Raw genomic sequence first — 23812 nt, 5'->3', positions numbered from 1 at the left:
TACAATTAGAAAAGAGGATTTCAAATTGGATTTAGACTTTGACTGCAACAATGAAAACCATTTTAGTAGCGTATGTATATTTATATATTTATATTTAATATATAAAGAATACTATATTTATATTTTATATTTATATTTATATTATTATATTATAGCCAAATCACAAAGTATTATCAAATATAACACATCATAATACCAAAAAGAAATGTATTGGAGTTGATAATAATAATCAAAATAATAATAATAATGGATGGATATCTGATTCTTCAAAATTGGTTACATCTTCTTCACCAATATCATCATCTTCTTCTTTTTCTCCATCTTATAATACTATCAAATCATCGACGACATCTTCATCACCACTTTCTTTATCCTCCTCTTCTTCTTCATCCTTATCACCATCTTTATCATGTAATAATAATAACCAACCAATTAAAACTAGTATCAAGAAGAAGAGAGTGTCCACTATTAGAAGCACCACCACCACTCCTTCCTCCTCGAAATTAAAATCATCATCGCCATTGTACAATTTATCGCCATCCACACCTGCCATGTTGTCATTATCATCCGAATTGAAATTATCCAATGGTAGTAGTATTTCATCGTCATTGTCATCCTCACCTTTGTCTTCATGCTTCAAGTATGATGACTTTTTGTTGTTGGACGATGACGACAACGACGATGATGAAGATATACTCTTTCAAAATGCTGGATCATATATATCTCCAATGTCAATGTCACCTCAAAAAACATCATCATTGTTGACTAAAAACAACAAACCTCAACCAGTTGCCAAACAACCATCACCTTTGCCGTCACCGTCAACTACTAGTAGTACGAACTCCAACAAACTAGTATCATCATCATCATCATTGAAATGTCCAAACAAAAGAGTACAGGATATCAAACAATGTGAAACAAATACAAACGACATTTATTCAACAACCAAAAAGTCTCCACCATCCAAAAGTACAATAACAACAAAGAAATCATCATCACAATTATCTGGAACTACCAACAACAACAACAAAAACCCATTAAAGTCAACTACTTTGATTTCTCCACTAACCTCAACAACTACAAAGACAACTACAACTACAACGACCAACAACAAAAAGGCAGCATCACCATCTGTCACAACACCAACCAAACCAAACAATGTACATAAACTTCCAACCACCACAACCTCTACGATACCGACCACCACCACAACGATTATGAATAAATCCAAACCGACAACAACAACAACAACAAGTTTGGCAACAACGACCACCACCACCACCACAACGATTAAACCGACTATGGATATTGATAACAAATACAAATCCATCAAACCGATTTCAACCAACCCCCTCCCTTCTTCTTCTTCATCATCATCTTTAACAAAAGTTAAAACAGTTGTTGAACAACCATTGACGATGAAAAAGAGACCTATATCAAGTACCATCGCCACACCACCTCAACCACCACCTCCTTTGACTACTACGACCTCTATTGTCAAACCACCACCTCCATCTTTACCAGCATCATTGACAACAAAACCAACCATTAGAAAGAGAGAGGCAGCCAAGAGAGGAGTGAATCCAGCCAAACTAGAGATGAGTATGATGGACTTTGAAGAGAGAATCCAAGCAGCCCTTTTAGCAGAACAACAAGGTTTGGCATTTGGTGGTAGTCTGCTCACCACCTCTCCAGAGAAAGCAGCATTGGAAAAGCCAACCAGTGAATGGAGTCCAGTTAAAAAAAAGAGGACCTCTACTGAAGACTTTTTTAATACCCATTGTTCTTGACAAATCAAATCAAAAACAAATAAAACTAAACAAAAAGTTTATCTATTATTTTATTTCATTTACATTTGATCATAATGTTGGACCAACTCTTTTCTTTATTTTTACAATTGGGAGTTACAAATATGAACAATTGGGATGTTATCTAAATTCTTTTGTAAATGAATATTCATAAAGATAGAAGAGAAAAAATAAAACTAATGGGTGTAAAGTATTAATAACAATGGCAATGAATTTGATTAATATGATATATTATAACATTGTTTATTATATTTGTTTATTGTTGTTGTTGTTGTTGTTATTTGGTTGTTGGGGAATCGTACTTTTTTATTATTACATCTAATAATATTATAACATTTAAAATAAAAGAATAAGAAGGAAGAAGAATAGAGGTGGTGGAAGAGATAATAATTACATGTGTTGTTGTTGTTGTTGTTGTTGTTGTTATTTGTTGTAGTTGTATAGGGTGGTTAGTTGTTTGATGGGTTGAAGGGGGAAAAAAAAAAGGTGATTAATTAATTCGAAGTTATATGTATGATGAATACGTGTTTTGTGTGATTTCTCTTTCTCTTGTCTACTACTGATTATTATTTGATTGGAGTCATTGAAATTGAATTGGTGGAAGAAGACATATCCGAACGATCCGAACGATCTGATCTTGAACTGTTGCTCGAACCAGTGTTGGAACCAGTGGTAGAAGAGATGTGAGTAGAAGATCCCAAGTGTTCCCATCTACGACAGAATGGAATAACACGACCAAAGAGTCTGGCATAGTTACTCAATACCTTGTCATTTAAGCAATATGAAATAAAGATTAAAAATCCCTAAAAGAAGTAAATAATTAAACAAAAAGTGATTAATAAAACTTTCTTTCTTTCTTTCTTTCTTTTGTTTAAATATATATATATATATATATATATATATATATATATATGACATACTTGAAGTGGAGTGGTAATAGAGAAAAGAACCAAGAAAATAGCATCAGTAACACCATCATTGAAGAAAGTCATAATGAAACCAAAGATCCAGGAGAGACCAATCGATACGAAAATGGAAAAGTATACTCTGAATTCCTTTGATTTCTCTTTCTTGTCTGAACGTGGAGCGTTCTTTAAAGTATCGTGAATTTCTCTGGCAATAAAGAAAAAGATGACGGCATTTGCACAAACTACCAATAAACCTGGTACAAAGAATCCCAAAAAGATTGGTAATTGATTTTCCATATAACAGCTAGAAACAAATAAATAAAAAGTAAGTTAGATACATATGCATATACATATATTATTTTTGTTGTTTTAGTTTTAAACTTACAAATAACCTCTATTAATATATTTCTTAAAGGCAGAAATGAAAATGACAAAGATGAGTGGAAGACCCCATGAAGCCATGTGATAATACTTTTCAAATGATTCGGCATCTCTGTTACGCTTGACAATCATTTGGTAAAAGTTAAAGGCAACGCAAAATGTCCAAACGAAATCGGCAAGGAAAAAGTAATGCAATAAGAGTGCCGATGGAATACACATGATCGAGTCATAGGCTTCAAAAGAGATGTAAAAGAAGAGTTGTGCCAAAAAGATGGACATGCAAAGATATAGAATCAATCTAATTGGATAGGTTCTGAGTTTGGGGAATAACATAAATGTCAACACTGTAAAGAATGAACCAGCAATTGACAATGCCAATAATACATCGACAATGTATCCCAACACTGTATTTAAAGTGGGATCAATTTGATTTGCCATTCTCTCTCTTTTAATCTATCTATATATATATATATATTCTAATGTTACTACTGATATGTTGTTACTACTAAATGATATAATCTAGATTTATATAAAAGAAAGTGACTTTATAAGTATTTTGGTCATTGGGAGAGAAGGATATAGAAAGAAAATAAAAATAAATACAAAAGGGTATGATCAATCAAACAATCAAACAATCAAACAACAAAAAAGCAGGTGTATTGTGTACAAAGTCTTTGAAAAAAAAAAAAAAAAAAAAAAGAGATATCTCTCTCTTTCTTTTCGTGCTGCAACGGTTTGTTGTTGGATTCCAATGACCGATTGATTGCTTGTTTGCTGTAATACCTTTTTTTTTGTTTAAAATACTGACTAATACTACTACTATTTTCGAGATGATAGATTCATTGTTGTTGTCAATAAAAAACACAAAAAAGAAAGGGAAAAGGGATAAGAATAAATATAGTATAGTATAGTACACAAATAATGTTTTTGAAATAAATATAAATATAAAAAAAAAGCAATAATAGTGAATAAAATGATTGATTTATATATATATATATTTAAAGTAGGTGTGGGGGGTGGGTGGTAGGTTTAGTGTTTGTTTTGGGGATGGTGGTGGTGGGTAGGTGTTGTTTGTTTGTTTGTTGTATTATTCAAAGATCACAACAACCACACATATATATACACATGTGTTGGTTAATACCCAAACAACTAAATAGCGGTATATCTTTTGATCGGTTTCATTCATTCATTCACACACGTCCACTTTTTCATAGGAATGATTATGATGATGATGATGATTATTGTTATCTATATATCTCTTTATAGATCTATGTTTTTTGAAACCTACCCTTTTGAAGTGAAAAAAAAACTATTACTTTTGAATGAGATTCTATAGATATAAGATAGATAAGATAAGATAGATGTATGTTATGTATGTTGTGTAATGCGGTGAGGTTTAATGGCACGTAAGAAAGGATGCGATGGTTCCTCAGCTCAGAGTCTCTCCATCAAATCTAGATTCTTTTTTTGTTTTTAGAGTACCAAAAAAAAATTAAAAAAACATGCACCAACGAACTTTTTTTGATCAACGGTTTGTTCTTTCTTTTTTTAGATCGAGTCAGTAGTCGTCTTTTACTCAAAGTATTATATTGCTCAACGATTATAATTATAACATGCATGACCAGTGATTGAAAAAAAGCTTGATTAATGAATGTCCGAGATGACATCAACAACTATTAATAGAGATAAAGAAGAGCAAGAACAACAATCACAAATAATAATACAATCATCATCATCATCATCATTATTATTACAACAACTACCAAATATAATACAATTAAATATAATTAAAGAGATTACAAAACAATGTAATCTAATCATTAGATCATGTAATAATAGTAATAATAATAATAATCAAGATGATCAGATAAAGATGATGATGATGATATGGTTACGGTATGCATTGGTCAACAAGTATTGGTTTAGTCATGTTGTTAAAAGACTAAGGACTGTACTTTATATTGATCACCCATTCTACAGTATCAATAATCAAATGCAACATGACCTGTCGCTGACACTGGAACATAACCAAAACTATCATTGTTTTGATCTTGGTCAAAGTGGACATGCTGTGGAGACATTGCATTTGAACAATTTAGATGTGGCCGATAGTCTGATCGCCAGTGGATTTTATTCATCTTGCTATTCAAAGCAAAATTGGCAAGCTATCAAAGCAACACGTGCACCCATACACAATCTATTTCCAAATTTGACCAAAGTTAAAATAGAATTGGAAAACAATCAAGAGAGTTTACGTGAACTTGCTTTGTTTATTGGTACCGATAAAAAGATTCAAATACATCTTACTCTATTGGGGTTCCCTATATTATCTGCCAATGAATTATTACAAGACTTGGATGGGAAAGAAAAGAAAGACAATCAAGACAGTAGTAGTAGTAGTATAATTGATAAATTAATAATAGTAGAGAATATATTAAACGAATATCAAGTATTTATTAAAGATACACGTGTTAGGAAATTGGTTATAATGACAACAGAACAACAACAACCAGAACAATCTCAACAATTTCTGGAGAATGTATTTAGAATTAATGGAACATTTACACAATCATTTCAATATTTACAATCGATTCGAATTCATTCAGATACACTTGGAGCTAATTGTTTACTGGTCATTTTAAACTCTCTCCCACTCTTGGAATCAATATTCATACCATTGGATATTGTTAGAGACAGTGACAATAGTCTTGTCATTTTTAAACAATTGGTTCAATTCTTTTCAACACAAACCAAGATTACTTCAATTGGTATGCACTCTAAAAGTGTATTTAAAGAGTCGGGATGTTACTTATTACAATTTATCATTGAAAATAAGGCAGTACGTAAATTCATATTTAAAGGTGACGATCTTGTCAGTGTCCCAAACCACACACCCAATTTCAACAAAAGGGCATTAAAGAGTATCATTTCAAATGGTGGTATTACAACATTGACCATAGATAAATCATTCAATGATAAAATGTTTGAATTCTTTGCATCCCCTGGTGTGACCAACGATTCCATTAGATACTTGACAATTACAAATATCAACACTACGGGTAGTTCAGTCAATGGATATACGATTCTAGCACTTCTCAAAACCTTTACCAATCTTTACACGTTGACTATTACAGGATCCTCAATGGGTACCACCACCAAGTCATCAACTGGATACACCAATCGAAACAATCTTGTACAAACTACCGATTACATGGTAACAAATCTCGATTCACTACAACGTCTCATTGTCAAAGTGGAAGAGGAAGAAGAAGGGGATGGAAAAGTAAATCTATTCAACTCTCTAAGATACCTTTTTATCAATACCAACCTACCAACTCGATTCAACTATGAGATACAACATACAATCTATAAAGATACATTTATTTATATTGGTACAAATATTTAAAATATTTAATACAAATAATAATAATAATAAATATTGATTATTGTATAAACAAAAAATAATAAATAAATATTAGGTTAGGTTAAAGGGAGAAGGAAGGGTTTGTTGTCACAAACACAAACAAACACAACTAACATCATGAAACATCATGCGTGATGAGATGTTGTTGCGTGCATGGGATGAATGCACTAACACCACTCCTGCAAAAGGGTGTTAATTTCTTAGGCATTGGGGCGCAGTCGACCATCTTTTTTCGTAGTTGTTCCAAAAAAGGAAGGTCGAGTTCGTCATGAAATGAGTGTCAAAAATAAATTAATAAAATACCACAGTGTCCAACGTGAGTACTGCTGTGGTTTTTATTTATTTTTTATTCTTTTTTTTGAAGGTATACCTCTTTATTTATCTGTTCTCTATATTTCTCTTCTATAGTTTATATTATATATTAAAAGTAATATTAGTATCACTACTGTAATAGTACTACTCTTTTTTTATCAACATTCAATTTAGTTTACGATTTATAAAACAACAAAACAGCATTCAAAAGAATAGTTAATAATAATAATAATAACAACAACAAACTTCTATCTTCTTTTATAACAAGTAGTAGTACAACGAGAAAGACAGTGACATATTTGAAAGTAATCGATCATTATAATTAAAAAAAGAAGAAAGTGTTTCTCTTTTTTTTTTTATTTCTCTCGTATTACTCTTCTATTTCCTCTCTCTCTTTTCTCTTTTCTACTCTTTTAATAATAAGAAATACAATACTATACAATAATTATATAAAGAAAAAAAATGGTTAAATTCAATTTAAATCTAAGTAATGGGGCCAAACAAAGGTTAAAGGTTGGATCTATTATAACGTTAATGTTAAGCATAACTTTGTTGTTTATTTTGTTGATGGTACCAGATTCACCAGTACAAAAAACTACACTTGGTCTAATGAATTGGGTCAAGGGATTGGAACCTTTTGTTGGGGCACTATTTATCAGTGTCGTTTACGCAATATCTTTGGTATTTTGTTTCCCTGGTACACCAATCAATTTGGCTGCTGGGTTTTTATTTGGACCTTTTTTGGGGTCAGTGGCCACTGTAGTTGGATGCGATTTGGGTGCCATCCTTGCATTCTTTATTGGTAGATCTCTTACTCGAGAATGGGCTGAAAAGAAAATGAAAAGCAACAAGAAATATGGTCAAATCGATTTGGCTGTTGAAAAGAATGGATTTTTAATTATCTTTTTATTACGTTTATCTCCTGTTATTCCATTTGGTATGTCAACAATATATATAAACACATCTACAAAAGAAGATAAAAGTTTATTAATTCTTTCCGTTTCTTTTAGGACTTTGTAATTATTTATTTGGAGCAACTAAAATATCATTTTATCGGTATTGGTTGGCAACTACGGCGGGTTTAATCCCTTGTACAGTAGCTTACACCTATCTTGGTAGTTTAATTAATAATCTTACACAAATATTCTCTGACAAGGCTGGTATGAATCATATTCTATTATAAATCAACATTTGAAACAATATAAAACATTTATTAATTTCCCTACTACTCTCTTATTTACTTTAGATTCAGAAGAATCACATCAAGAATTAATATTTATAACATTGGCAACATTATTTACAGTTGGAATTATTATAGTAATTACCATTGTAACAAAGAGAACTCTTAGTCAAACAATGAGAGAACATGAAGATGTTGAAATGGCAAATTTAGAACAAGAAGATCGTGAGTCTAGTACAAAAGACAATGGAGTTCAACCACTCATGATGATCCCTTCCAATCTTGACGATGATGAATTTATGAAATTGGATAGAGAATATATTATTAAAGACGATTCAAGAGTTGAAACCGAATATACTTTTGTTGGAGAAAATAATAAAACTAAAAGTATTTAATAATATTTGTTACTGGTAACTTTTTTACGTTTATGTTAAAATTTAATTGGACAATTTGAAATTAATTGATTTGAAGGTTCTTGAAGATTATTACATTTTAGATTACATTTAATTGAAATAGAGAAGGAATGTACAAAATTTTCGATATTTTCAATGGTAAATGGAATGATGAGGGTTGGTTCATATTGGATTTCATTAATATGGAATTGGTATTGGCCTTCTGTTAGTCCTTGTTGTGATTCGATAGAGAAGCAATCAGATGGAGATGATTTAATTTGGTCAATGATTTCCTTTGGAAGGGCAACTGCAAGTCTTGAACGAATGGATGCACGTATAGTTTGACTATTGGCCATTCTAGTTTGTTGTTCAACATAAAATAATTGTGCCAATAGTGTGTTTACAACTTGCTTTAGGTCCTGCTTTGCTTTTTCATTGGTTGCAAGATAGGCCAATGTTTCATTGGACATGGATGTTTGAATTTCTTTTTTAGTGTCGTAACCAAAAGAGGTGGGTGGTAGGACCGAGTCGATTCTTACCATGGTTTTGATTGAGTCTGGACAAAGGTCTTTCTTGTGTTTGTTCCATTCTTCAACTACAGGATTTGATGTATTTTCAAAAGTAATCGATCCGTTGCCAAGTGATACTACAATGTCAACCTTTTTCTTTGGTTTTAAATATTCTGGTTGATTGTTCCCTGCTCTAAAGATACCCCAGTTTCGGTCACACTCTTTGATGGTGAAACCTATAGGGTGGTGGGTAGGCTCTGTTTTGCAAGTCTCGGTCTCGAGTAAAAAAAACGTAACCAAGTCGCAAAGAAGGATTTTTGAAAGAAGGTGTTGGGAGGGAACGTTGTAGTTTGCAGCCTGTGGAGAGTCGGCATTGATGGTATTGAATTCGACCGATGAACAAAGTATTTTGCAGTCCATCGGTGTTGAATGCGTGGGTGTATTGGGAATGAATTTGGTCAGTTCAGATGAAATCTTTTCAATCAATTTAAGGGCTAGGTTATCGATAAATGGATTACCCAAACTTTGATGAAACATGAGCACCAGATTATGCACCCCTTTGCTTTGGCCAGAAAACTCTTCAATCATTTTGATTACCTCTGTCGCCTTTTTGTTACCACATGGAAATGACAGGCCAATGACTGCACCACACCCAATACCAGAGATGACATCAAACAATTGGGCAATGGGAATCGAATAGAGACTCTGTTCAATTTCATTGATAATTGTGCATTGAGTGGTTGATTTAAGAAGATTTCCAGGCTCTAGACATAGAATGCGGAGGGCAGAGTTGTCGGGGATGGTCTTGTCTTTCCACAGGCTCTTTTCCTTGCAGATGGGACAGTAATCGGGTGACTCTTGGCAACAGAGACGACACACATAGTGTCCACATCCTGATCTGACTTCACTGGGGAATTCCAAAAGACAGGCATTACAAACTAGTTTGAATGGAATGTCCTTTAAAATATGAGAGCTTTCCCAATTCTCGGTTTTTGGCGATAGGAGAATTGCTTGTGCAGTTTCAAGCAGAGGTTTGTATAGGGGGTCTTGTTCAAATCGACCTTCCCATTTGATTTTGATGGGTTGGCCGTCTTGAAGTCCCATACTTTTGAGTTTGGACGCTTGTTCCTTGGTAAGCTCCAACTTTGCAACCTCGGTGCATTCGTGGTCGCTATCTAGATGATTCTTTTTTCTAACTTCACAAAATACTTTCTTTTTCAAGTGTTCACTGTAATGCTGCGAATTGCATGGCATGTATTCAACCATTGAATGATCAACTTGTTTAATAATATCTTCAAATTGATTTGTAAATTTTGCATCTGGTGTACCAATCTTTTGATCGATTAGCCCGTGTCTTAAACAATGTTTTTTATATGCAGCAATAATTCCAATTTGTATCATTGTTGTTGCTAAATTAATAAATTAGAATAAATAAATTAGAATTATTTTCTTTTTTTTTGAATTCATACCAAGAAAAAAAGATAAATGATCAAAAGCCGATGAATTTAGCAACTTTGAATCGGCAATTAGATTGACATATTTGAAAATAAAAGAAGCATTTGAGTTGGTTTCACTTTCCATAGATATGAGTTTGAAAAAGTCAACCTTTGCATTTTGGTCCATGTTGAAGTCTTGCATGGCACGGTTGAAATAGCTCAAAACCTTGGAACGCGTAAATTCTGGGTTGTTTAACTTATATTCTCTGTTTATCCTTACTTTCTCCTTGATGATTTCACCCAATTTTCCAACTTGCTCGATTGATTTCATCATGGTGGTTCCATTGGCAGTGGGTATATGGATAATACTGATCGATTGGTAGAGACTCTTTAGTTTGTTGGTTTGTTCACTATTACTTTCCAAGTAGTTTTTAGTGACCTTGTCAACGTCAAAGTCGTTGCCATCGTGGGTTTTAGAATGATTAAACACAATCACCAAATGTGGACGAAACATATGGTTGACAGTGCCTGCAGACGCAGATGATCCATAGAGGATGAGCTGCTTGAGGACGGTATCTCGTTCCCTTGGCTCCCCAGCAAACATAAACACCAATACATCAGAAAAGAGATACAACAGTCGAGGAAATGAGTATGATACAAATGGGGTTCGAGCACTAAAGAAACTTTGTTTCTCTTGTTCTGTCATTCCTGATGGGATCAGGTTGCCATCATCTCCTTGAACTATGTTTTGACTATATTGGTCAATAGAGTTTAACAACATTTGATTAGACATTGCACCTCCGGTACCTTCACAATCCACATAGATAAATGCATCCTTTTCATCATCTATTCTTGAATGATAGGCATTAATGTCTGATGATGTCGAAACTAAAGTTCCTTGGATAGCGGGTATAGGCAATACACCATCATCATCATCTGCCAATAATCTAATCATTGTACTCTGGGAGACAAACAAAACATATATATTAGTATTATTACATTCAAATACAAGACACATCCGTATTTATATATAAATAAATATATATATATGTGTGTGAGTGTGTGCATATATACCTTTCCACAGCCACAAGGGCCAATAAAGCTAACTTGAAGATATGGCTTATCAGAGTGTTTAGCCACGTCACATAGCTTTGGTCCCCACTTTAATTGAAGAGTAATTGGACAGACATAGATGTATTTACTCGTGTGATCGATCTGTACGTCTTTAGAGTGATCGTTGCATTTCAACTTGGAGATAAACTTTACGATTTCAGTTGCGTCTACTCTGTTGTGTGATCGCATTGCCAATACATACAAATGATTAGCATTGTGTTTGTTACAATAGTAACTTTTACATTGTTCACAATATACTGTTATCTTTTCATTACAATTCTTTGCTGTACATCTTGGTATTACTAGTTCATTATTATTATCGCTACCATTATTATTATTTTTCGTGTTATTAACATTATTTTTAGTTGCATCGAAATTGACATTTTCTAGTGAGGATGCCAACATGGCCTCGTTATTTTCATCGATGTTGGTTGGATGATCCATATTCTGATTCTCCTACAAAGATAAACTATGGTATAGTAAAAAAAATTATAGATGTAATGTTAATCATTATTGCACATCATCATCATCATCATCAACTTTCAGCATATTTATTTTAAAATTGTAGTTGAAACAACACCTCCCCTTCCCCCACCATTTGTGTGTTCTGGTTAACCTTGGATCAATGAGAGAAATCTTGTCGGTGGTTGATTGCAATGAGTGAGAGATGATACCCCTTGCGCAATAGTTGATCACCCACGCTATAATCAAAAATTTAAGTTGAGTTGTTGGCTGTACTTTGTTTTGTACATATGTATACTAAATCCACAAGAATATTTTTATTATATCAATCAATCTCTAAAACTATTATCTCTACAATTATTAAAAAGTATGAAAAAGAAACAAAAATAAATTAGGACAAAGCGAAATAGAGTTTTTAATATTAATATTTTTTTTTTTAAAAAAAAAGTGACATATAAAAGGTGTATGTTTGCTCTATCAGATCCTAATGATCATGATGCCCAGCAACAAGAACTAAAGTTTAGTTGTACCCACAAGGTAGAGTTTTTTTGTGACACGTGCCAAGCATTCTATTGCAATGATCATTGTGATTTCGTTCATAGTATCGAAGGTTTGGAAGGCCATGCTAGAATCATAATAGAAAATTTCAATGAATCAGCCAAGGCTCTTGATCATGAACAACCAAAACCGACAACAGACAAACAAACAGAGTTTTTAACAGATTGGAAGAGCAACAACCTCCTCTTTGTCAGTCCTCACTCTCAGGTGATGGAAAAGGGTCTCAAATGGATCAACACTGGTCTGTCCGAGACTGACCCCTTCTTGCTTGCTAGTTTTGCTGGACCCACTGGCGCAGGAAAAAGTATGCTGGTCCGTTACTTGGCCGAGGGAGAACATATCCCAGTGTCGTCAAACAGTCAGACAGATGCTGCCAGCTCTGACATTAACTGCTACAATGGTAGATTGCCCAAGGACAATTCCAAATTCCTCATCTTTGATAGTGAGGGTAAAGGAGCCGAAGTTATCAACCAAACAATCAAACATACACAGTCGTGTATCGATCCTGATCAACTAAGTTATCGTCGTCGATTTATCGATACCTGTTATCCACGTCTACTCTACCTCTTTAGTGATGTCTTTATCTATGTCTACAACCAATCTGCTCAGAATTCTGTAGATGTCATATCACATCTCTTATCGTATGCCGAGGATAGCTCAGTTTCCACTATCAATCAACCTACCAAACCTCATTTGATTGTTGTATACAACAAGGCAACAAACATCACAAGCTATGACGTTACAGAGGCCTCCAACAAGATCTTCCCACCAGACTCTGACAACAAGGAACTCGTCGAACTCAGAGGACACTATAAGACACTCAATGCCATATTCATCCCTCCCGGCAAGTCTTTCCATCCAGGTACCGACGTTGTTCAGTTTCAGGACCTTGACCAATTCTCAAAGCAAATGATCAAGTTTAAGTATCTAGTCCATAGACTGCTCGAATCAGCTTGTCTTGTCAAAACCAACAAAACCCTCTATAACAGATCCCATATGATGGGCTACATGTCAAAGGCCATCAACATTCTCAATGTAAAGGCACTCGGAACCATTGATATTTACCATATGACCAAATCCATGGAGGGAGTGACATCTTTTATTTACGAATTTTTTAAATGCATCTACAATCAAAACATTTGTAAAAAGATGACACCAGTTTCAGCCTTTGACAATGCCTATAAAGCCATTCAAGAAAGAACAGGAGACATTATATACTTGTATTGCAAGAGAAATCAAATTCTCTCCCCCGTCAGAGGTCAAACACTACCAGAGTCTCTCAACAAGGTTTTCCAAGAGGCCTATGATAAAATCATGGACTCAATGCCTTGCGACTCTGTACATCCAAAAATTTCAGATCTCAGATGTGAAACTGTGAGATCGTGTCATACCCAAGAGATCAACCACAAATCGACTCAAACTGTAAAGAAGCAACGAAGATTCCTCATGTTCAACCTTGGAGAGACAATCTCTTTTACAAACGAAAAGTGGTATAGCTCTGGCCATGTTCCTTTTGGAGACTATAAAACACTGGCAGCATACGCTAGCGACAATCTACCAACATATCTTTTAGATGACAACCAGGTCACTCAAAACAGACGACCGCTCCTCCTCAACAAAGATTTGGCCCCATCCAATAATGTCTGTTTTGGTTGTCTTTTAGCCCATCCAACTCAACCAAGAAAGTGTGGCCATATGTTTTGTTCTGATTGCTGCGAGGAAAGCCCCATCAAATGTCCGATTTGCGACACTGACTCGCCATGGATCAATTCTCAGGTACCAAAATATGCAAACACCCGAGTTCTCTCGATTGAAGGAATTGGTGGAGTAAGAGGAATTGCCCAAGCAATAGCCATAAACCACCTGGAGCATTTACTGTACGACATTCCAATCAGTAGATTAGTGGATCTTATTGTTGGTAGTGGTTCGGGAGGTCTGGTTGCCCTCGGAATATCAGGTAGCGATGGCAAATCATCGAGAATGATTGAATTCTATAATGATTTGAACAAAGTCCAGATATATCCGTTTGGTGGTGTTCCAATTGTCAAGAATGTCACAAAGTTTATTTGTAGAGCTATCTATAAACGTGATTCATTTAATAATGTCCTCTCAAAACACCTACCAGAAAACAACAAAAAATACCTACTTCAAGTGCAAGCCTCTACACCAGGCTCTGCTCATGTAGCAGTTACTGCGGCCACCAACTTTGATGGTTCAAACAAGCTCACTCTGTTTAGCTCTTACCATCTCCCTAGAAAGGCATGTCTCAAATATGATGTTTTAAACACCTCTATATTTAATGCTGCTCTTGCCACATCTGCCACTCCCGGATTTATCGATTCTCACACCATCAATGGCATCACGTACACTGATGGATCGAGTCTTGCACTTTCTCCATGTCATATTGCCCTCCACGAGGCCGATCGTCTCTTTCAACGACCATGCGATCTATTCATCACCATTACAACTGGTAAATGGAATAACACGCAAACCCAAAAACAAAATGATATTATTACAGTTGGAGATAAAACAGTTGATGCCTTTACAGAGAGCAAAACACAATGGAAGAGTTTCAACACACACTTGAAAGAAACAAATTCAAAAACACTACCCTACCGTATCAACCCTAGATTTAAAAATGGCTATGAATATGAAGAAAACTGGAGAACGGAAGAAATAGTCAAGGAAGCAAGTGATTTTTATGGTATAACAAATTTGGGTGAATTGTCTAATATTGCCAACCATCTACTGGCGAGTCAATTCTACCTGGATGCCATTGTCACATCATTAAATGGTTCTATTACCTTTACCATCAAATGTCGTTTGTCACCAACAGACTATGAAAGAAGAGCTTTGAGTGGTCTGTTGAGCACCACACCATTTCAAGTCAGCGGAATTGGATTTGATCAACAAGCAGTATTCCATGAAGCCCAACTACAACCATCCTTTTCTCAACAGTTTACAATCAATAACTTGGATCGTCATACATGGAAACATATTGATATTAAATGTAAATTGTATGTTGGATCTGGAACAACAAATGGTCAATATTTTTCAATCTCTGGATCACCTCTAAGTTTTGAAAAGATTTTCGAATAAACCTTTTAAATAATTAATAAATAATAAAAATAATAATAATAATTTTTTTAGAATCGATTTATTTATTTATTTATTACATAATTATACAACCAGATGAAGATGAAGATGATGTTGTTGATACACCATCAGATGGAGATGTTTTACAAAGGGATGGTGAAGTTATTGGAGTCAATATTTGAATAATCTCTGGTAATTTTTTGGTTCTTGCAATATCCAATGAAGTATTGCCGGTAAATGAAAGTTGATTTGGATTGGCTCCATAGCCGAGTATTAACTTTGTCATCTCTGTCAATCCCTTTTGAGCAGCCATGTACAAACCAAAGTAACCATCAGAACGGGGCACATTAGGGTTTGCACCCTTTTCAATGAGGTATTTTGTAACATCTAAATGATTCTGTTCAATGGCAACATAGAGAGCTGTCACACCCAACAAGTTTGAACGGTCTTCGATAAACATACCACATCGCTCGACAAAGAATTGAACCACTGGAAGATGACCTTTACATGCGGCTTGATGGAATGCCATGACACCCTTATTTTTAATGGTGACCTTTGTCAATTGTGCATAGATATAGGCACCACTGGCTGTCAACCATTGTACCACCTCTAAATGACCTTGCTCACTAGCCAACAGGATAGGTGGTACTGGTAAGATCTCTGTAATAAGTGAACCATCTAGTGATGCCATATATTGTACTATTTTTAGGTTACCAAATGAACAAGCTTGTCCAAATGGAGTGTGTCCACCTTTGGTCATCACTTTAATAATAGCACCAGCTTCTATCAACAATTTAGAGATTCTAAATGCAATCTCTTTGTTTTTGTTTTCAACTATAAATAATGTGAATATATTGTCAACTAAACTGCTGATATATAGATCTACTCATCTTCATAATTATTTACATACCAGCTAATAATAAAGGAGTATAACCTTGATTAGGTTCAGCAATATTGATCATATGTGGATTGGTGGCTATCATCTCTTCAGCCTTTTCATATTGATGATCAAAGATTGCACTAATTAATGGTGTAGATCTTAAAATGGTTAAAGTTCCAACTCTTTTTGATGATGTATTATTATTTACAGTGGTATTCTTATTATTATTATTATTTGTTGTACTAGTTGTTGATGATTCTTGTTGAGGTGATTTTGGTGTTTGTGTTTCTGTTGAAATATAAGAGTTTGGGTGTTTGATATCATCATCATCTTTATCAATACCAATATTTTGATATAATATTGGATTATAGTTTGGTGGTAGTGGTTGTGCTACTATAGATGATGTTGATGTCGACGATGGAGTAGTCGTAGTAGAAGTAGTAGGTGTAGTAGAGTCTTCGTGTGCCATTCTATTAAAAATTAAATATAATTATATTTGTATTTGTATTTGTATTGTTGTTGTTGTTGTTGTTGGTGTACAAGAGTGATTCATGAATGCTATTTATGAAAAGAGTTTGCATTGTCATCAAAGCTTAGCAACCAAAGATCACGAAACATTCCTACCCAAGTATCACCTGATTTTCCAAAAAAATATTTGGATATTTTTACATTCACTGGGCAATCGTACTTTGTTTAATGTTAAATGATCGGAATCGTAGTCATATATATATATGGGATTAAATAATTAATGTGAATTTTATTATCCATATCATTTAAATTAATTATTACTATTATTATTATTAAATAAATTACATTAAAAAAAAAAAAAGTTCTAGGTATCTAGAATTCTTCCAAACAAGTAGTCTTTTCTTTTCTTTTTTTTTTTTCTTTAGATTTTAGATTTATCTCTCTTTTTATCTTCCTTTTCTCTTTTTTCTCTTTCCTTTTGTTCCTCCTTTTCCCTCTTTTTTCGTTCCTCCTTTTCTCTTTTTTCTTTTTCCTTTAACTCTTTTTCCTTTTCTTTTTCCTTTAGTTTACGTTCTTTACTATTCTTGTCCTCACTGGCCGATGAAGACGAATGGGATGTGGTAGCATCGATTTTTTCATCATCTTCCTTTTGGTCTTTTGATCCACCTACTTTTTTTAGTAAACTATTCAAACCTGATATACTCAATCTACTCGATGACGTTGATCTTGTAGCTGTCTTTGATGAATTATTATTTAAAGTGGTAGTAGTAGAAGTAGGAGATGATGAAACTACTGGTGAAGATGGACTTGGTGGCGAAATTGGTTGGGTTGGTTCCAAAGGAGTTGGTTCTATTGGAGTTGGCTCTATTGGAGTTGGTTCCAGAGTTGGTTCTATTGGAGTCGTGTCGATTGTGGTAGTAGTAGAAGAAGAAGAAGAAGGTTGTGGTAATACATTTTGGGGAGGTTGTTGATTTATACTATTATTATTATTATTATTATTGTGGGGTGGTGAAAATGACATTGGTGATTCGTTTTCAACCGATGACGATGATGATGGAGTTAATGGATCGACTTCTTTATGAAAACTATTCTTTCTTTCAGCCATATTCTCTATAACTGTTGGTTTTGGTTCTGTATTGATGACTTGGTCGCTATTTAAAGAAACTTTTGTTTCTTCTTCTTTACCATGATCCTTGTTTGTTTCATATTCATGTGTACTAGTTATATTATTATCTTCTATAAACGGTGATGATGTCAAAGATGGTTCTATTTTTGGTAAAGTATCATCTACCTTTTTTTCCTCTTCTTTTACTATTTTTTCCTCCTCCTCTTCTTCCTTTTCTTCTTCTTCTTCTTCTTCTTCTTCTTTATCAGAATCACTGTCACTATCATGTTTGATTTGTTGTTGTTCTTGTGGTTTTTCTGCATTTTCTTGTTGTTGTTGTTTAATATTTTGTTCATTTTCTTGATTTTCTTGATGTTGTTTTGATTCGTCATTATCTTGTTCATTATCATCATCATCTGAATCATCTGAATTATCATTTTGATCCTTTTGATTTTTTTCTCCATTGTCGTCGTCATCATCATCACTAACATCTGAAATGGTTGATGAATCATCAGAATCATCTTCCTTTAATTCCTCTAATAAAAACTCTAATTCCTCAACCTTTTTCTTTAATCTCTTTGCATTGTATTCTGCATCTTGTCTTCTTTTACCCTCCTATATATAATATATTTAAATGAATGGAAATCAGTAAATCAAATCAAATAATTTTTCTAAAATAATAATTATATATCTATTTACCTTATTTAAATTATCCCACATTCTAGTTTCAATATCTTTTATCTTTTTTTCATATTCAACGGCACTATCTCTAAATGCATCACCACGTTGTTTCTCCTTGAAACAAGTTTCCTCGGTATCTTTGAGTTTGTTTGTACTAATTTCAGTGTCACGTGTTAGATCGTCGTTGCGAGCCTCGAGATTCAACAATGAAGCACGTAGACGTTCAGTTACCTCTAACGAACGGTTCTTGTCCATCTCGACCTTGTCGATAATCTTGTTGAGCAATGATTTGGAGATGGCACGAATATCCTTGCTGTCTTTGAATCTGGCAGCCCATCTTTCGTCGGTCAACAAAAGATGATCGAGACCAATCAAATCTTCAGTCTTGCAAATCTCTTCCAACGCAGAAACCATGATTTGTTCAGGTGTCAAGATATGAGACAATAGATTCTTGTCACTCGACTGAGATGTAAGACTTGGAGAGAGATCACCACTACTACTACTACTACCACCATTACTATCACCTCCATGTGGTGAATTGACACCATTTGTTGTTGGTGGAGTGGCAAGTAATGTGTTGCTATTATTATTTCCATTTCCGTTACCATTGCTGGCTTGTTGTTGAAGGATACTTGGTTTCTTGGGAGAATTGTTTGGAGTGGCAACATTGACCAATTTAGTTAATCCTGTCAACAACTTGTTACCAGCACCACCTTGTTGCTGTTGGAGTTGTTGTACTTGTTGTTGAAGTTGTTGTATTTGTTGTTGATACTGAGTTTGACCTCGTTTGACAGCTGCTGCAACCTCTTTGTTGACCTCTTTTTGAGTTTGAATCATACGGTTGCGTGTCTCTTCAAGAATGGATTTCAACTTTAAATTGTCTTCTGCCATTTCGTTAAACAACTCACTCATGGAATGAGTACGTCGTTCGAGTTCGGCCGACTTCTTTCGTTCGCGACCAATCTCTTCATCCTTGTGTGACACGATTTCATGCATACCATCGATCACCTTTTGATGTTCATTCTCTTTCTTTTCAAGTTCATCCTTTTGCTTTTTAATACGTGCATGAAGATCTATATTCTCTTCACTCTTTTCTTGCAAACAATAAACAATAGCAGATATCTTTCTTTCATATTCCTCTCTTAATTCATCTACAATCTTTAAATCTATCTTTTCAGATTGTTGTTGTTGTTGTTGTTGTTGTTGTAATTGTTGGTGTTGTTGACTTATACTCGAACTTCTATCTCGAGATTGATTTATTGTCCTACTACTAGACATTATTACTAATTTGGTGGTAATTGATTATTTAATACTATATATATATATATATATATATATTAATCACTGCTCTCCTCTTCTCCTCTCCTCCTTATACTAAAAAGGATATCTAAATAAATATGGTTGTGATTGATTGATGATTGATTGATTGATTAATTATGTCTAAAATGTTGTCGTATGAGACAAAAAAGAAAGAATGTTCTATACCTATAATTTATCTATCTATTCTCTCAAACATTCGAAAGTTGATGGTGACAAAAAAATTGAATATTAATATTTATTTAATTTAATTTCCTTTTGAGGGAAGCGAGAGAGGATGGAATGTCGTTTGAAAGATGTCATTAGTGATTCGCAATTCATTCGTTGTCATTGCGAGGATAAAGTAGTACTATTATTACAAGTCAGCAGGAACAGCAGGTGCAGCAACAGGAGAAGTAGTAGATTTCTTAATGTTGTTTAAATGATCTCTTTTATGAAGCAACTCGTGTTCTCGTTGAATATCATTGTTGATTCTGTCGAGTAACAATGATCTTTGTGGTGATCTTGATCTTGATCTTGATCTATTGTTGCTATCATCACTACCACCACCACCACTACTCTCTTCCCCACTTTCACCACCACCATTCAAGATGGTTGTTGTGTTGGTAATGGTTGTAGTGGTTGTAGTGGTTGTAGTAGTGGTCGTTGTCATCTTACTTTTAGTATGAATGCGTATCTTTCTCTTCTTTTTCTTTTCAACAACAATATCATTATTATTGTTGTTATTGTCGTTATTATTATTATTATTATTTGATACAATGATTGCAGATGAAGAAGAAGAGGATGAGGACGTTGTTGGTATTACTGAGAGTTCTGAGGATGGTTGGTCATCTCTTTTTCTTTTGGTCACCTTTTCTTGCTCCAGAGGTACTACTTGTTGAGGTTGTTGTTCTTGTCTTTGTGGCTCCTCTAGTTCTAGTGGCTCTTCTTCTTCTTGGAGTAGCAGTATAGGAGGGGCAGCGGCGGCGGCGACCTTGAGATAATCAGCAGGTACAGGGTACTGTGGAGGTGTAGGGGAGAGGAAAGAGGGGTGTCTAATATCAGCAGGTACAGGGTACTGTGGAGGTGGAGGTGAAAGGGAAAAGGCTCTAATATCAATGTCCTCTGGTTGGTCAAGCACAACACGATGATTATTATTACTTAGAGACCACTCAAAGGATGGGGAGGGTTCTTTCTCTCCTCTAGACTCATGACTACTACTACTACTCTCCCAAGCGCTAGATACATCTTCATTATCAGTAAAGTACAGGTCAAATAACACTATAGCAGATGAAGAAAATAAATAAAATAAAAATAAAAAAGAAGTTTCGAGTGAGGGGAAGGGATCTTCACCGACATAGATATTTTTTTTAAAGTGTTCACATTACTTTTTTTTTTTTTTAATAAAATATTTAAAAGAGATAATTATAATTAAAAGAGTTGTTGTTGTTGTTGTTTTAGTAAGTTGTTTGTAGTAGCAGTAGTTGTTGTTGTTGAAAGGAGCACCCATTTTATAGAGAGCTGTCACACAGAGTTGCTGTCAAAACATCCTGTCAGTCGGTCAATTTTCATGACTGACCGATTCTTGGAGGCTCTCCCCCATGATCATCAAGGTAACGTTGCTCCTCTGTTTGATCCAAGACCAAGATACAACGTAACGTTTCTATCAAAGAGATGATCGATCAGGCCTCACACCTCTGTAGATGTATCATTTCAATATTGATTAAAAGGGTCATGTATGTATGTAGTATGTTATTGAAGTGAATGACTTCAATTTGAAATAAGATGTCTCACTTTACATTAATGAAAGAATCATAGTTTCAAATTAATGTGTGCGAGTACTGGGAGGAGGCTTAAACTGAAACCTCAACTTTTTTAAAGCCCCTTAATATTCCCAAAAAAATCTAATCTGATGGTAAGACAAGATCCGAATCAAGTAAACAAACAACCTTTAGGTCATTCAGATAAAGGATTGTATTATATTAATAATTGAAAACTGGTAAGTATTCTTCCCTTGTTGTCCAACTCCCTCCTTTTTTAAAAATAGAGTTACAAGTTGTGGATAGAGAGGAGGAGGAGGAGGAGGATTATAGTTTCAGACCTACCTTCCAACAACAATTCCCCTCGTCTAAAGAAGATAAATAAGTTGCTCCAATGAGACCGAGTAGGTAAGCGGGGATGAGAGGTTTAATTAGTCCATAGGTTTTATCCAATCTGGGAAATGCGCTGCCCATCTTCCCAGCGAGTGACCAGTCAAGACCGTATCGAGATTCCTCTTTTAATTCTGTGCACACATCTTTAAATCGATAGTTTATCAACCGTCAAATCAGAGAGTGAGGAATAGACCTAATAAACATAGGTCAAACAGCACAACAGGAGCTGTTAAAATCTCCCCTCTTATCCCATCCTGCAGTGCATGCAAGCCATGTTTGCAGTTGTAAATATCTTTTTTCATTGTGACACGGGTGTGAAAACCAAAACTTTATTTATAAATTTCAAAGAGAAATAGAAGGTTTTCAAAAAAAATAGGCTCCTTTGCCTCAACTGCCTTTGTTTCCGTCGCGCTAAAAAGTCGGTGCAATTGAATTTGACGGGTCAATCCCAAGTTTTGAAAACTTTTTTTTTTCTTTTTTGTTGAAAACGCCCTGCCCTGTTTTGATGGTATGTGGGTGAAAAAACTCACCGGAAACCCTGTAGATATTTTTAAATTTCTTCTTTTTTTTTTAAATTAAATGGTTTGTTGATGCAAACACACAAAAATTCAACAAAACTGTGGCTTCTCCCTTCTCCTCCTCTAGTCACAAAATATCTTCTTTCTCTTTCTTTGTATATATTTATTTATTATTTTAATCTTTTTGTGTGTCTCTGTGAGCTAACTAATTCTCTCAAGAGTTTTGTTTCACTACTTTCCTACTTTCTCTAATTCAATTGTAAAATATATTTATTTTTTCAAGTAATTTTTTATATCAAAAGGTAAGGAAGGCTCTCTCACATCAACATCATCTCCATCTATGTCCGACAAATCCCGTCGCCCCTAAAGGTGGCTCTAATACACAAAACAACAAAATATCTATTTCAAACACACAATTGAATGAATTCTTATCGTTGGGCTTCGGGTTTTATTTGTGATCTCTTATCCCCCAAAAGATTTACCGTGTCGCCCATTAACCTTTTTGTTGTGTCTCTTTCTTTTTGTATCATCGGCTAAAAAAAAAAAAAAAAAAAATAGAATAGAAAAGGAATATCCAAAATCTATCATCTATCTATATAATCTTCATTGACATCCACTCATTGTCCTCCAATTATTATTTATTTATTTGTTATACATGTATGTACACATATATTTTATTTATTATTTGTTGTTCATAGGTTCAGCAGCTGACGATTTTTTTTAAATTTCACGCGCCAACCCCCCATTGCACGAAATTGACGAGCAAAGGGTGTGGGTGAGGGTTTATTTATTTATAATTTTTTTTTATTTATAACCGACCTCTTATTTTGTGATGACTATTACAATCAATATCTGCGGTTGGAGAATCTTGATGACATTTCCACTTTTACACACAAACCATTAACAACTGACTCTCTCCACTGTCAAAAGAAGATAGTAGTTGGCTGACTTTATTAGGTGTGTTTGATCTTCTCTCTCTCTCTCTCTTTCTCTTTCTCTCGCATCATCATCTCCACTTTCTTTTTCTTTCCTACAAAGACTTTTATATATAAAGTATTATTTTTTCAATACTTTTTCAATCTACAACCAACAATAACAACAATAACAAATAAACTAACAAAAACTATTATTA

At 34.3% G+C, this 23812-nt stretch overlaps 9 protein-coding genes across 9 annotated transcripts; 4 read left to right on the top strand and 5 right to left on the bottom strand.

The window, feature by feature from the left end:
* Nucleotides 1–50: 50 nt before the first annotated feature.
* Nucleotides 51–1790, top strand: DFA_04884 (uncharacterized protein; the record flags this gene model as incomplete). The annotated part of the gene is made up of 2 exons (XM_004360548.1): nt 51–74; nt 156–1790. The coding sequence occupies 2 exons, from the start codon at nt 51–53 to the stop codon at nt 1788–1790; spliced, it is 1659 nt and encodes a 552-aa protein (XP_004360605.1).
* Nucleotides 1791–2374: 584 nt separating this feature from the next.
* lrlA (G-protein-coupled receptor family protein) lies at nt 2375–3535 on the bottom strand (the record flags this gene model as incomplete). The annotated part of the gene is made up of 3 exons (XM_004360547.1): nt 2375–2611; nt 2729–3020; nt 3102–3535. 3 exons carry the CDS (start codon nt 3533–3535, stop codon nt 2375–2377), a joined length of 963 nt encoding a protein of 320 aa, XP_004360604.1.
* Nucleotides 3536–4748: 1213 nt separating this feature from the next.
* DFA_04882 (uncharacterized protein) lies at nt 4749–6503 on the top strand (the record flags this gene model as incomplete). The annotated part of the gene is made up of 1 exon (XM_004360546.1): nt 4749–6503. One exon carries the CDS (start codon nt 4749–4751, stop codon nt 6501–6503), a length of 1755 nt encoding a protein of 584 aa, XP_004360603.1.
* Nucleotides 6504–7295: 792 nt separating this feature from the next.
* Nucleotides 7296–8408, top strand: DFA_04881 (uncharacterized protein; the record flags this gene model as incomplete). Its single annotated transcript, XM_004360545.1, has 3 exons — nt 7296–7770; nt 7844–7993; nt 8080–8408. 3 exons carry the CDS (start codon nt 7296–7298, stop codon nt 8406–8408), a joined length of 954 nt encoding a protein of 317 aa, XP_004360602.1.
* Nucleotides 8409–8469: 61 nt separating this feature from the next.
* DFA_04880 (patatin family protein) lies at nt 8470–11907 on the bottom strand (the record flags this gene model as incomplete). The annotated part of the gene is made up of 5 exons (XM_004360544.1): nt 8470–8487; nt 8543–9150; nt 9532–10323; nt 10384–11311; nt 11425–11907. The coding sequence occupies 5 exons, from the start codon at nt 11905–11907 to the stop codon at nt 8470–8472; spliced, it is 2829 nt and encodes a 942-aa protein (XP_004360601.1).
* A 483-nt stretch (nt 11908–12390) lies between these two features.
* DFA_04879 (patatin family protein) lies at nt 12391–15582 on the top strand (the record flags this gene model as incomplete). The annotated part of the gene is made up of 1 exon (XM_004360543.1): nt 12391–15582. One exon carries the CDS (start codon nt 12391–12393, stop codon nt 15580–15582), a length of 3192 nt encoding a protein of 1063 aa, XP_004360600.1.
* Nucleotides 15583–15655: 73 nt separating this feature from the next.
* Nucleotides 15656–16928, bottom strand: DFA_04878 (ankyrin repeat protein; the record flags this gene model as incomplete). Its single annotated transcript, XM_004360542.1, has 2 exons — nt 15656–16413; nt 16490–16928. The coding sequence occupies 2 exons, from the start codon at nt 16926–16928 to the stop codon at nt 15656–15658; spliced, it is 1197 nt and encodes a 398-aa protein (XP_004360599.1).
* Nucleotides 16929–17348: 420 nt separating this feature from the next.
* On the bottom strand, nt 17349–19991 carry DFA_04877 (uncharacterized protein; the record flags this gene model as incomplete). The annotated part of the gene is made up of 2 exons (XM_004360541.1): nt 17349–18647; nt 18732–19991. The coding sequence occupies 2 exons, from the start codon at nt 19989–19991 to the stop codon at nt 17349–17351; spliced, it is 2559 nt and encodes an 852-aa protein (XP_004360598.1).
* Nucleotides 19992–20385: 394 nt separating this feature from the next.
* Nucleotides 20386–23349, bottom strand: DFA_04876 (uncharacterized protein; the record flags this gene model as incomplete). The annotated part of the gene is made up of 4 exons (XM_004360540.1): nt 20386–21290; nt 22123–22305; nt 23163–23213; nt 23346–23349. The coding sequence occupies 4 exons, from the start codon at nt 23347–23349 to the stop codon at nt 20386–20388; spliced, it is 1143 nt and encodes a 380-aa protein (XP_004360597.1).
* Nucleotides 23350–23812: the final 463 nt, after the last annotated feature.

This window comes from Cavenderia fasciculata (genome assembly GCF_000203815.1).
Source record: "Cavenderia fasciculata unplaced genomic scaffold Scf_Dfasci-G-o-80e12.f1-5, whole genome shotgun sequence".
NCBI lineage: Eukaryota > Evosea > Eumycetozoa > Acytosteliales > Cavenderiaceae > Cavenderia > Cavenderia fasciculata.
This window is presented reverse-complemented; position numbering and strand designations above follow the sequence as displayed.